The following is a 15,275-nucleotide window of genomic DNA, read 5'->3' on the forward strand; positions in this document are numbered from 1 at the left end:
GCAAGTACAGTTATGTATATTAATTTTAATAATAAATATAATTGAACATTCATTTCCAATAAGTTTACCAAAATGTTTAATGATGATGATGAAAAATGGAATCAAACAATTTCTGGAAAAAAACATCTCTTTGCAGTCCTACATTAAATTAATACACTGGTTCTGCTTATACGTATCCTTAAGTATTTCAAAAAGAGGTCTGAGAATATTATTGGTTTGTTTTGAGAAGAGTATCACATAGACATTTATACAAACACTGGGACAGCCAACCTGTAACGATTTCATCACATTAAGTTGTAAAGTTAAAAAGGAAAATTAGTGACAAATGCTTTATTGCTTATTTGAGGATGTGGGGAGGGGGGGTGCATGTTTATATTTAGCAAACTGAAAAAGATTGAAGATGGGCTTCAAGGCCAAATTCAGCTTTGTGATCCACTCGTTTTCCAATGGAGTCTTTATGACCTGGAAAAGTCTCTAATCAAAGTCCAACTAAAAAAACATCAATGAAGTCACATTTCAAATGTTTGGTCTGTACCATTTTCACAAAGAATTTTTAGTTCAATCAATCCTGAATTTTGATGACATTTAACAAAAGGCATTGAATTTGACATTTTGTCTGGTACAAACAAAAAACCTCTTTAGAATTAATAGACCCATTGTTCTTTTATGTCTGAATGACGTCATTTTTCAAATTTCGCTTTGAAAGAGTATACATGTACAATAAAACTACAAGTACACCATTTTGATGTGAAGTTAAAGGGAAGGTACACGTTTGGTAATTACTCAAAACAAATATTAACTTAAAAACTGACTAGGTAACAAGCATTAGAGAGCTGTTGATAGTATAAAACATTGTGGGAAACGTTTCCCTCTGAAGTAACGTAGTTTTTGAGAAAGAGGTAATTTCTCACTAAAATAATAAAAGAATTCTAGCTAGAAGTCTTTTATTATTATCATCTGAAAGCACACAAAGTCGCCCAACAAGGGTGTTTTTTCTTTCATCATTTTCTCGCAACTTCGATGACCAATTGAGCTCAAATTTTCACAGGCTTGTTATTTTATGGTTATGATGGGATACACCAAGTGAGAATACTGGTCTTTGACAATTACCAAACGTGTACCTTCCCTTTAAAGACTTTTATGAGGACTGTAGGCCTATTTATTGGAAAATGAGTGCATACATGTATAACAAAACTCAATATGGAGTGCCTCTTTAAGTTACAAGGGTTATTGTTTTATTGGACCTTTTTTTTTTTTAGACAAGACATTTGCCTTGATCTTATTAGTCTCGATGTCAAAAGTAAATAACTGCTTAACTTGCACACTATACATCCATGTACTGATCTTTTTGCCTTTAGTTAAGTCTGCACCTGCTAGTTTGCACTTCAACCCAATGTTTGAGCTCCAGGGGAGCCTCCCGGGAGGGTTCTGCACAGTACAGGAAGATGATGTGCTAATGCCATCTCTTCTGTCTGCCATCTCATAGGGCCTTGCATTGATTCCCCTGGCCAATTTAACATTAAATCAACCGCCCATGTTTTTCCTAGAAATTTGTCTGGGAACATCCACAACCATCTGGTGATCACATCAGAGCTAAACAATGTTACAACTTGCAAAACCACGACTTTGGCTTCCTTATCAAAACAACTGCGGGGCCAAGCTAGCCTAAGGCGAATCTGGAGCCAGAGCCGAGGTTTAGAAAAGGGCCAATGTTACACTACATACAGCTAGTCCATGCCAAATAGTGAGGGGAGGGAGGGGGCGGGTTTAGGGGAGCAAGCCAATTTGTCAAATGCAACACCTACGTAATTGTTACTGGGAGGAATGAAAACAGTGACCCTCCATAATGCCCGACTACACGTACAAGATTTTAATTGCTGGGGAATGTTTTTGCATCCATGAGAAGACATTTTTTTTATTAATGGCCTGACGTTTTATTCCTAGCAGAGTCTTGTTTTCTCTTTTTTTTTTCTGTGTGTTTTCTACCTTTCTCTGTCTCTCTCTATTCATGTTACACAGTTACGTACCTGTTTCGGTGTTACGTGTACATGATGTTGTCATTTAGCGGTCACGAAAGACTCCGCTTTAAAAGGTCAAAACATCAGACCATGACAATTTTTCTATTTATACCATAGATCCTTTTGTTTGGTGAGCAGTTTCCACTAGCTAATTCTATTTTTTTTTATCAACTTAGCAGAATGTACAGTAACAAATTATTAATTTGACAGCAGCCTTAAATTGGTTGACATGGAAACCTAAACGACAAAACAAGACAGTGGACTGTGTTGTGTCTATATTCATCTATTTGTGGCATTGGAAAAAAGGCTACCTTGACCTTTTCCTGTCCAAACAAATTGGACTCATTAATAAAACTTTCTTAAACTGAAAAATCAATTGGTTTTTTATTTCTTGTGCTTGAGAGCTTGTGTAATTACATTTTGTTTCTTTACAATAATACGAGAACATGTCAGGTAACTAAAGTTACCATGGGAACCACTCAATTTTTAATGGCCTGTCAACATGCGGGCGGTTCTTGAACAGGTAGGCATTCAGTACAGTGTCATACACGTTAATACAGTACAATTATTATTGTCAACGCAACATACATGTACATGTACAACAACAATCGTACAAACAGCAGATATGGCACAGCAATGTGCAATACTTTCCAAGGTAAAAATGCTTCTAAACCATCGGTTAATAGCCTCAAAATGGAGGCTAAGAATTGCTCTTTCTCTGTGCCCACATGGAGAAGGTGGTGTAGTTATGTTTAAATGAGTTAAATAGCAAAATGTAACCAGATGACAGGTACAGTTATTGCAATCAGGGAATAAGATCAACAAATGGGAAAACCTATTCAAATACGTGTTTTTCACAATGGATGTGTTTATTAAATAACATGTAGTCGAATGGTTTTATAATGATGTATGCATCATTTGCTAGGTTCATTTAGAGGGTAGAATATTAATATTACAGTGTACATTGTAACATGTAGGCCTACCATGTATCAGCACCCGTTAGCTACTTCACAAAATATTTTTCTGCCAAACTTTTCAAAACTGATGGAAGACAATTTTGTACACCCTGAACAAAGTTGTGCACCTTCCTTTTTTGAAGTGAGTCGGACGGTTGCCATTGGACTTTCTGTTGTGTTGTGTGCACAGGCATGCAGCCACATTGAAACATGCTATTAGCTTCATTTGCCCCCAATCAAAGAGGGACAGACGCTACAAGAATTTATCCATTCTAGTCATCTCTTTTTTTTTTTTTACGTCAAATCTGTCATATCTTGCTGAAAATAACCTGAATTAACACAAACAATGAGTGTGAGTCAAGATACAATTTTGTTTCCGTGAGACATGATGATTTTCAAAGGAAATAATAACCCTGGAAGCTTCAACAAGTTCAGATACCGAATACCATACAGAGGCACAGAAGCTTTTGGGGAAATGACGACCCAAAGTGGTTACTACTGAATGTGAGATATCTCAGCTAAGACTCAAGACAAAAGTATAAAGCAGATTTCTCATTTGGCAAAATATACTGTATTTGGGCACAATTAAGGGCACAATGAGGCAGGGACCGGGATAGCAGAGTGCTCAGGTGAACTCTGACCTTCAGGGTTTCAAGAGCATTTTAATATCATTCAATATTCTTATCTTTCTTTCTGTATCAGAACACTCAGCGCCGAAATTGCATGTTTCTATTTTTAACAAATTGAGCTTGATCTTGATAATAAATACAAATTAAAAGACTAAAAATAAACACAAATTATTCAATCTTTCCTCAACACAGGCAACTATCAGTGAGTGTTTGCTTTTAAAACACAAAATTTCTATTGTCTTACAATTCGATAAATCAAGTCTACAACATGTGGATGCCGGCTTTTCTCGATTTTGCCTGTACTACTGTATGCCTCAAAACATCCTCCAAACTGCATTTTTCCCCCCCTCCTCCAATGTTCCCTGAATGAACATTCAGCTAATGTCTCAATGGCAAGCCAATACTTCATGTAAACACATCAAATCTTGCAAACCAAACACACCAACTTCTTAAATGAATGCACACACACTCTGCTGAAAGCCTCCTAAATCACGTCGGTTTGCTCACTGCATTCGTATAAATTCCAAAAGACTTCCCTCCATGTGAATGAAAACAAGGTCAAGGACTGAGTCCATTAAGAGACTCAACGCACAAGTTTTACTGTAGCCAGTCGACGACAACTTGAACAAAAAGCCCAAAATCATCTCAAGGAAGCTCCCTACCCATTGCTATAAGAGCATGCTCTTGTCACAGCATGACGGGGGAACTGAAGAGTCCACCGCGGGAAAAAGACAAATTTGACGTTTCAAAAGCGTAACAAAAACACAGCCTTTTTGAGTAGCCATTAAGGTCCGTCAAGAATAAAAAACACACCTTGGACTCGACAGGACTATTTGGCACTAAACGGGCGACTTTCTCTAAACTCTGGTCATTCACACTTTTCTGATCTGCGAAACAAGGTTCTCCTCAGTCTTACCCCCACGACTTGGAGCCAAATGAAAATGTAATGAGTGACAGTGACGGGTACACGATCCCACTTACCTTGAGTTGGTTTTTCCAGTAGAGGAAATGGCCGTGTTCATCAACACGCAATGTGACAGGTGTACCAGTACTGCCTTCCTGTAAAACAAGAATAGAGAAGACAAAATCAATACAAGATAAAAATCACTCTGTTTAAAGACATTTTTTCATTTTCTTCACTTCTTTGTGTTTGTCTCAAATGTCCAATATGAACATCCAATAATCAGGTACCTGACTGAATAAGGTTACAAAACACCTCTGCAGCGATAGGAGCTTAAAATTACCTCATTTTTTGATGAATTTCATTTGAATTAAATTTTCCCGATTTGTTCAACCAACCCTCAATATTGAAAAAAGTTTGTACATCAATGGGTCATATATTTTTTATTCAATATTATTTATTGAATAATTAAATGGAAATTGTCGAAGACCAGTCTTCTCACTTAGTGGATCTCAACATATATGCATAACATAAAAAACCTGTGAAAATTTGAGGATTGGTCGTCGGACTTGCGAGATAACTATGAAAGAAAAAACACCCTTGTCACACGAAGTTGTGTGCTTTCAGATACTTGATTTCGAGACCTCAAATTCTATACTTGAGGTCTCAAAATCAAATTCGTGGAAAATTACTTCTTTCTCGAAAACTACGTCACTTCAATGGGAGCTGTTCTCACAATGTTTTATACTATCAACCTCTTCCCACTACTCATTACCAAGTGAGGTTTTATGCTAACAATTATTTTGAGTAATTATTTAAATGTAATTTCTGCACTTGAAATCCTGCATTATTTACTTTATGTTGTTATCTTTTGTTTATAAAGCATAACAACCCAACAAATTGCTCAATATCAACACCTGAATACGAATCAATCACACTACGACGAGGCAGACATAGGAACTGCAGCGTGCATTAATTTAAGTCCTGATGGTGTATCTGAGTCTGTGTATAACTGCAGTCACACTCATCCGACCATCTTAGAATGTAATATTGGATTCTCTCCACCATGGCAACCGTACAGGAAGTCCAACCTAAATTTACTATTCAATGTCAACAATTCAATATTCCTAGATCTCTCTCTACACAGGACACGCATGCTTCCCAGTGAAATGGCTACCCCCGACAATATCAGACTTGGCTAGTGTGAACGGAGCGTATAATGGACTTTGTCAATTTACCTTTTTCTTAGTGTTCAGCACACCTCAATGGGAATTTCATCAATTTCCTTCCCATTGTAGTCTCGATTGAAGCAATTTTTACGGGAAGACTGTTGTTTTATAATATGATTAAGGACCAATGCTTTGATTCAACGGACAATAGGAGGCATTTGAAGACTTCTTTATGTATAATTCACTCAAAACAGGTCGGAGGTGTGTAATCAATTTCATGCCTTGCATTGTACCGGTGCTTGTTCAATTCAGAGCAAATGGAATTAACATAATAGTAAAGCACTTCATCACATGCTTTGCCTGTGGATAAAACCACTATAGACTTTTAATTGCATGCGCAAAGGTATTTTTTCTCATCGTTAATGAAACATGGAAATGATCTTTTTACTCACTCACGTTGGTTATTTATCCTAGTTGAAAGTGTGACCTGGTTCCACTGTAAGCCAAGCCCACTTTGCACAAACCGACTTTAACAAAGATTAAAATCCCATAGAAGTTGCATAAAAGCTAGTGTTTGTAGAGGATTTATTACAACAAAAGTTAAATGATTGGACACGGCTTTTACATGCTCGAGAGATCCAAGATTTTCTCAGAACTTTTTAAAGTTCTGAGAAAATCTTAAAAGTTGCTCTCATAAGAAACGCTTTTATTGATGAAATGGATGATTTTTTGTGAAATTATGAATGGGGTATGCCAGCTTTAGAGCCGGATAGTGACACTTTGGCCAGCAGATCTGAATCTGGATATTCTCAACTCAACGCTCTGAATAGAGCCAAACGAGAATAAAGAAGACACTGAAGAAATTTCTATTTTAGATGTGGGAGGAAACCCCAGATAATTATTCCAGGGAAAATCCACGCAGTCAAGAAGGGACTGAGAACCCAATCCACATAATGTATAGTGCCCCTGGTGGAATTTGAACCGGGGTCCTAGAGGTGGTGGAAGGCAAGGTAAGACACCACAACACCAACTTGATGTGAGCAGGTTTGACTTACCAACAGACTAATACCAACAGGATTAATGCGTACGCAACCAAGATCAAACAATTCAATTAACAGTGAATGTTATCAATGGACAGACTTCCAATACTTCCCCTTGCCCTATTAAAGCAGATTACAACTTTCTCCCTTATTTGTTTTCCGCTTTTGAAAAAAAAAAAATAATAATAAGATGAGCATCAGGTTGCCATCTTCGTCACATCTACAAATCGTTATGTCATGCAACAAGGGTTTAAGAAAGCCGAAAGTCATAACTCAATGAAAATTGTACACACAAAATCAATGAACACCGAGATTCATCATTGATGCAAGGAGCGTTTTCACACGAGATACGTCTGTGTTGCAGAGTCGTGTAATGATGACCTTGTTTTACTGACACAGTATTACATCACACGTACTGTAGACAAACTGACGCTCTCATTCATTTTACAAAAAGGTGTCATGTACCATCACCTCTTCCAGCCTCCTTTGCTTTATGAATCAAACAGAAAGAAGAAACAAGATGGCCATCAGGATTCTCCCCAGGATTTGTTAAATCTGTGTTGTATTCTGGACCCAAATTTATGGATGGTTGGCTGAAGCATGCTGAATTGATATTCGGAATGTCTTTTGTGTTTATCACGGTTTTAAAGGCCCTAAGAACTGTGCAATCTGGAGCATTCTGTTATGTTTTTGTCGTCATGGTTTTTTTGTGAAATTGTAATTATTTTGTGGATTTTGGCTGAAATTTGCATGTATCAGCAAGTGATTGGTTTATATCTGCCTGGTATGCTAGTTGGCCTGTATGCTTCATTTTTGAAAGGGCAAGGGCACCAGGGGTGGATTTCACAAAGGTAGTCCTAACTTAGGACTAGTCCTAGGCAATGCTAAGAGATAGGACTGGTCCTAAGTTAGGACCAGTAACTCATCCTAACTTAGGACTGGTCCTATCTCTCAGCATTGCCTAGGACTTGTCCTAAGTTAGGACTACCTTTGTGAAATCCACCCCAGGGCATTTTCTCCTTAGTGAAGAGCGCCCTACAAAATTTGGGAAATTTCTACTGGAGCATTTCAAAGGCATTGCCTTCATGAAGTACATCAGGCCTGCGCTAGCTTGTGAACAAATGTACATGTGGAGAACCCTGACCATGCCACGATGCAGGTCTGATAAAAAGGATTGCCTTACAAGAAACATGAGCTTCACTTGAGCAAAGCAATTGAAAGATGACAAGTACTGATTGCTCGCTGAATGTATCTCATCTGCAATTTATAGTGTTCTTCAAAACACCTGATCCATCAAGTCAACCATGTAATGACTCTTAATCAAGAGTCTTTCATCGCATTAAAATAAGCACCGCTGTAAAATTATACAATTAAGATGGGACTTTACAATGAGGCTGGCATGTGAGTGTTCGGTTCAAAATGGATTACTGAAGACAGGAAGCAATTTCCATTGATTTACTACATTGTACATGAATGAAGTATGCTTTGAGTCTGTTATGAAATGCACCATAATCCATACTGTGCAACAGAGCGCAAAAACAAGGGTTTTTGTTTCAGACAGTTGATTTATTTATACAACATGGGGGTTTTGCTCACTAAGTGATGCATGTCGCCTTGTGGGTATTGACAAATGCATTTCAAATATTATTATTGCAAAATGGCCGACTACATGTAACTATCCTGTTGTGTTGACATAAATGAACAAACATATTAAACCCCTTAACTGAAAAGGTTATTTTTTGAGGGAAACAGTTTCTCAATTGTTGCAATCCTGAAAGTAATTCTCATCAAATACTGCACTAATCCCAAGTCATCATGGGAATAGCCATGATGCCAACGCAGTAACGCACCAATTCCATGGCAACGAATACCCACGTTTCTAATGTACATGGTATGTATATTGTATACATGTAGAGTGTGAAGCCAACAGTGCCCTACCAATTAAATTTCCACTGAACTTTGACCATGATCGAAGCCGCTTTTTGCCTCTCCCATATAACGCACACATTATGAGGCAGCATTTATCAGCGTTGAACCGAATAATGATGCTGCCAAGCCTATAGGAGTAGCCTACAGCAAAACACTAATTTCTGCATTTCAGTAGTTTTATGTATAGTTGATACAAACAATATGCTTTATAGATCGACTCTAGCAGAGTAAGCACCCCATTTATCAGACCTCTTGACATGATCAGGGTTTTCTCCATGTACATTGTGAAATAAAGCTACAAGTAGAAATTTAATGACTTTGTCTCAGGACTTTCCTTGCCTTGTGCTTTTTGCCAACATGTAGCCATTGTCTCTCTCTCTATATATATACTCGTGCATTTCCATGTGACTGCTTCTGTTTCAGTGTTGTGTTGTCATTTAGCTTTTGATAAAACCTCATGCCATTAACTATTTGTTTGCATTACTAAAAATTCTTACGTTTTTTTCCTTCCACCGATTTCATGCATGGTTTCCACTGAACTGTTGTCAATAATGGTGCACCATGCAATAAGTACCCATGTTTATTTAGAAACCTCTATTTTCTATTTCAAATTTAAAACAAAATTTGATAGAAAATTTATGGTCTTCTAAAACTAAGTGAATGAGCACTTTCATTATATCGGCAGTACGGCAGTACCGTGCATACAATGTGAACATACTGTACTTTTTAAAAGGGCATTGGATGAGAGTTCATTGACCCTAAGAAGGAAGTTACAGTGTTTGTTTATAATGGGCTAAATGCCCTTTCCATTACACACAGTGTTTATATTTTTAAGATTACATCATTTTAGTCAAACTTCCTCCATGGTCCACCGCACAACAGGTGTCTATAATGCTTTTGAGTGGGAAAATCAGTTTACATGGAAATGAAAACAAACTATGTTTTAATTTTAGCAGGCCAGCCAGGAAGGGCAATAGGGCAACCATTGTGGTTTGCAATGCCCTATGCCCTACTAGCTGTACAATCAAATCTTGCAATTAGTGTGCATGATTGTTATTTCAAATATCGCCTAGCCAGGAAGGGCAATAGGGCAACCTTTGTGGTTTGCAATGCCCTATGCCCTACTAGCTGTACAATCAAATCTTGCAATTAGTGTGCATGATTGTTATTTCAAATATCGCCTAGCCAGGAAGGGCAATAGGGCAACCATTGTGGTTTGCAATGCCCTATGCCTTACTAGCTGTACAATCAAATCTTGCAATTAGTGTGCATGATTGTTATTTCAAATATCGCCTAGCCAGGAAGGGCAATAGGGCAACCTTTGTGGTTTGCAATGCCCTATGCCTTACTAGCTGTACAATCAAATCTTGCAATTAGTGTGCATGATTGTTATTTCAAATATCGCCTAGCCAGGAAGGGCAATAGGGCAACCATTGTGGTTTGCAATGCCCTATGCCCTACTAGCTGTACAATCAAATCTTGCAATTAGTGTGCATGATTGTTATTTCAAATATCGCCTAGCCAGGAAGGGCAATAGGGCAACCATTGTGGTTTGCAATGCCCTATGCCCTACTAGCTGTACAATCAAATCTTGCAATTAGTGTGCATGATTGTTATTTCAAGTATCGCCTAGCCAGGAAGGGCAATAGGGCAACCATTGTGGTTTGCAATGCCCTATGCCCTACTAGCTGTACAATCAAATCTTGCAATTAGTGTGCATGATTGTTATTTCAAGTATCGCCTAGCCAGGAAGGGCAATAGGGCAACCATTGTGGTTTGCAATGCCCTATGCCCTACTAGCTGTACAATCAAATCTTGCAATTAGTGTGCATGATTGTTATTTCAAGTATCGCCTAGCCAGGAAGGGCAATAGGGCAACCATTGTGGTTTGCAATGCCCTATGCCCTACTAGCTGTACAATCAAATCTTGCAATTAGTGTGCATGATTGTTATTTCAAGTATCGCCTAGCCAGGAAGGGCAATAGGGCAACCATTGTGGTTTGCAATGCCCTATGCCCTACTAGCTGTACAATCAAATCTTGCAATTAGTGTGCATGATTGTTATTTCAAGTATCGCCTAGCCAGGAAGGGCAATAGGGCAACCATTGTGGTTTGCAATGCCCTATGCCCTACTAGCTGTACAATCAAATCTTGCAATTAGTGTGCATGATTGTTATTTCAAGTATCGCCTAGCCAGGAAGGGCAATAGGGCAACCATTGTGGTTTGCAATGCCCTATGCCCTACTAGCTGTACAATCAAATCTTGCAATTAGTGTGCATGATTGTTATTTCAAATATCGCCTAGCCAGGAAGGGCAATAGGGCAACCATTGTGGTTTGCAATGCCCTATGCCCTACTAGCTGTACAATCAAATCTTGCAATTAGTGTGCATGATTGTTATTTCAAATATCGCCTAGCCAGGAAGGGCAATAGGGCAACCATTGTGGTTTGCAATGCCCTATGCCCTACTAGCTGTACAATCAAATCTTGCAATTAGTGTGCATGATTGTTATTTCAAGTATCGCCTAGCCAGGAAGGGCAATAGGGCAACCATTGTGGTTTGCAATGCCCTATGCCCTACTAGCTGTACAATCAAAATTAGTGTGCATGATTGTTATTTCAAATATCGCCTAGCCAGGAAGGGCAATAGGGCAACCATTGTGGTTTGCAATGCCCTATGCCCTACTAGCTGTACAATCAAATCTTGCAATTAGTGTGCATGATTGTTATTTCAAGTATCGCCTAGCCAGGAAGGGCAATAGGGCAACCTTTGTGGTTTTGTGATTTGCTCGCTTGACAATCTTAGTCAACATTGAATGTTATTTTAAAGCCCTTGTACACTTTCGGTCCAGAAAAAAAATTATAAGCTCACACATTTACAAATAATTTACAGGGTTTACAGAAGGTAACGGTGAAAGACTTATCTTGAAACATTATTCCATGAAATGCTTTACTTTTAGAGAAAACATTCAAACAATATCAATTCTCGATAGCGAGAATTACGGATTTATTTTAAACACATGTCATAAAGCAGCGAAACATGGGGAAACAAGGGTGGGTTTTCCCTTATTTTATCCCGATGTCGATGACCGATTGAGCCCAAATTTTCACAGGTTTGTTATTTGATATATAAGTTGTGGTACACAAAGTGTGGGCCTTGGCCAATACTGTTAACCAAAAGTGTCCAATAGCTTTAAGCTTTAAACAATGGACAAGACAGGAAGCCCCCCCCCAAAAAAAAAAAAAATAAATAAATAAATAGATTCAAACATACATGATGTCAAAAGCCCAGACAACACCCTCACTGAGGTCAAAGGAAGACCTATCATTGGCTGAGAGTTAAGTGTAGCCCATACGCGTATATGCACAAGTCAAGTGTTTGGCCTCAACGATCGCAACTCAACGATGGCGGCCAATGCAAAGGGTTAATAGGATTCCAAGCTTCATATTTAGCCCCACGCCTTTGAGGAAAGCAGGGGGGTTTTCAAATTTCTCTAAAATGAGAATCCAGATCTTTTGGGAAAAAACAGACATTTGAAAATGAAGGTAAAAGCCTCAACTGTTATCGGCTCTCGCAAATTTTGATTTTAATTTCCCCTCTGACTTTCAACGATCTGCATAATTCCCAGGGTAGTATCTTTTTCTTAGTACATGTACATGTACACGTAGACATTTTTTGTTTTACCATTGAGAAAGGTGTCACTGTGCATACATCATTAATCACAATGTGTCAATAGCTAGTACCCAACAAATGATTTATGGTACCAGTAAAAAAATATTGTGTCAGTTTGGTGGGGTTTTGTTTTCTCTCATTAGGCATTGCACTATCCACCTTCTCACTGTTTGCTACTCATACTGTCATATTATTTAGATTTGTATCCTTCATTCATCACTGTATGCTTTGCCCAAATCCTGTTGAAAAAAGGACATTGGTGGGATTCAAACCAATGACCCCGACTATTCTAAAGATATGTTCCACCATAACTGTATACTGTTGAATGTTTCTTTTAACCACTCAAGACTAATACTATTACCAAATTTTAAAGGAATGTGTCATATTTTATAACAGAAATCACAAACTCTATTTTTGATTTTTCTACATTATATCAGTTGTATAAGAAGCTCCACTTTACGAAAATAAGCATCAGTAAATTGTCTACAGTTACTTGTGTACCAGATACTACCTTTCTAACCCATTCATGTGGCCCAAAATAATTCTCCAAAACAGCTGCACATTTATGTTATGAAAAGTCCACTAGTCTGACCCGTGTTCAAGCATTTTGGGGGCCACTTTGGACCCAGATACATTGCTTAAAAAGAATGAAGGAAACAAACTTGCGCACTTTGACACACCAAATGTTTGAATACACCTTAGTCGTGCACTTTGTTCTCATTTTGTACACTTCAGTGAACAGCTTCCCTTGAATAGCCTCTAGCAAAATTTGAACAAGGTGTATCTTATCAGTTGCTGCTCAAAGAACGTCATTTTGCTCAATAATTAGAATTCACATTGAGCAAAACATGCCCAGACTACGATTTTGCTAAGCAAAATTGCTTGGCCAAAATCATTGCGAAATCGTTGCAAAATCGAAAATGGCTGCTCTGTCAAAAGACTACACAAAATTAGCCCGTTCGTTTTTGAACAACAAAGCTTGATACAGGAATGACCTTTCCCTTAAGCAAAGTATCATAGAGTAGGCCCCCTATACAACCAAAAATTCTACTTTATTTTTGGATGCGTGGTTTGATTAATTTACTATAAACATTTAAAGCGGTTTAGTCATTTTTATGCTTGCAACAAAATTAGAGTAATAAAGTACTCACTTATCGGGAAACAATCGATCAACGATTGAGTACTTAGAAGTCACTGTTGGCATTCAACCACGCAAACCATTGTTCAGAATAATCTAAATAATTGAATTTATGTGATTCTGGGTATTTGCCCTGAAGTTGCCTGCTGGTAATAATTTCAATGGAGAAAAACATTTCAGTTGGTTTGCTCAATTCTACTGTTTTTTTACATAAACAATAATTTTGCATTTTGACAATTTGCAAATGTTTGTTGTTGTTGTGTATTTTAATTATTTAAAAATTGGACAGGTGGACTCCAAGCCTTCTTGTCATTGGACGTTATGCCGTGTTTAATCGCAGATGACTCATGGTGCAATTTTGCTTGTAACCACTTCTTTTATTTGTTGTAGCAGATTTCATGAACACTAGGTCTGTATGATTAATCCTACCTCGGGTTAGTACGAGTAAGGAATGCGTCCTAATTCGTATGGTTAAGGAACTTGACTTGTCCTAAGTTTAATCCTCAGTTTAAGAAGAGTTTGGTGATGGTGAAATTGACGGCTGGACATGTACAGTGTTTGGGAAGAGTACTCAAACTTTCTGACAACCAGTACATTCAGTGCATGATTTCCCTTACACAGCACAGCAAAATGCTACACAAAATGTATCAATTGCTAACTAAAATTTCATCATTTGCTACTCATAGCATTAGGTGTGCAAATTTTGGGATACACCAAGTAAGAATACTGGTCTTTGAGAGTGTCCAGTGCCTCAAAGTGTATTTATTACGCACTTTCAAAGTGCCATGCAATGTTGTTAGCCCAGGGCCCAATTTCATAGAGCTGCTTAAGCACAAAATTTTGCTTAAGCAAACAATCCTTGCTTAGTAAAATCAGATTACCGGCCAAGACTCCATTAAATTGTTATGCTAAGTAAACAACAGCTAAATACCAGTCACAAGCAATGTATATGACATGAAATTTTTGCCAGTAACATGTGAAAAATAAGCAAGCTATTTTTGTGCTTAAGCAAATTTTTTGCTTAAGCAGCTCCATGAAATTGGCCCCTGTTGATCAGGCCCTAAGCATTACTGATGAAACCTACTGACTCTGCACTGATGTTGCCAGGAGCTCATCTGGGGAAATGCATTCATTTCACATGTTTTTATACACGGAGCGTGCAGATATGAAAGTGCGTATAAGGGAATGAATTCCTGCTTTACTTGGCTTCACTTGGCTCTTCTTCCTGTCTGAACCCATTGTCGTGCCATACAAAGAAAGTCATTTGATTATAGCTTGCATAATTACCCTTCGCAGTGTACTGTAGCTGTCTTATTGTCCTGCTACCAATTTTATAACAAATTTGAGGCTGAATGGTAGAGTAGTCAGGCTCAGTGTGTATGTACAACATCAGTGAACAGATGCAGGAAAGGGTCAGTGTCTACATGTAAACTTTATGTTGCCATCGGCCCAAACTGCTTTCATGCCTTTTAAGTCGGTTATTAGTTGTTACAGAGTATACCAAGTGTAACAATCAGCTAAAAATTGTTGGAGACATTACCAGAGGTTATTTCCATGCAAACTCGTAATCCCTGACAAATGATAAACTGCTTGTCCTTATTTTGCTTAAACACACCAACCCCCACCCCCCCCCCCCAAAAAAAAGGTATGATTTTGTTTGTTTTGAAAAGATAAAATCAAATAAAAATCTGAAAACTAAAGTCCTGTAACTTTTAGTTTCAGGTATTGATGCATACAGAAATTGGGAAACTTGATTCTTAACCTCATATCATATATAAATACCCTGCAGTGAAACAAGTATTTGACAAGGACAAGCATGTTT

At 38.0% G+C, this 15,275-nt stretch overlaps 1 protein-coding gene across 1 annotated transcript in view; it reads right to left on the reverse strand.

Moving 5' to 3' along the window:
• LOC117299251 (1-phosphatidylinositol 4,5-bisphosphate phosphodiesterase beta-1-like) overlaps positions 1-15,275 on the reverse strand; it is a 105,125-nt gene that overhangs the window by 88,169 nt on the left and 1,681 nt on the right. The window contains exon 2 of the mRNA XM_033782733.1: positions 4,585-4,662. Coding sequence (XP_033638624.1) covers positions 4,585-4,662 — 78 coding nt within the window. The remainder of the gene's footprint in view (positions 1-4,584; positions 4,663-15,275) is intronic.

This window comes from Asterias rubens, chromosome 1 (assembly GCF_902459465.1).
Source record: "Asterias rubens chromosome 1, eAstRub1.3, whole genome shotgun sequence".
Taxonomy (NCBI): domain Eukaryota; kingdom Metazoa; phylum Echinodermata; class Asteroidea; order Forcipulatida; family Asteriidae; genus Asterias; species Asterias rubens.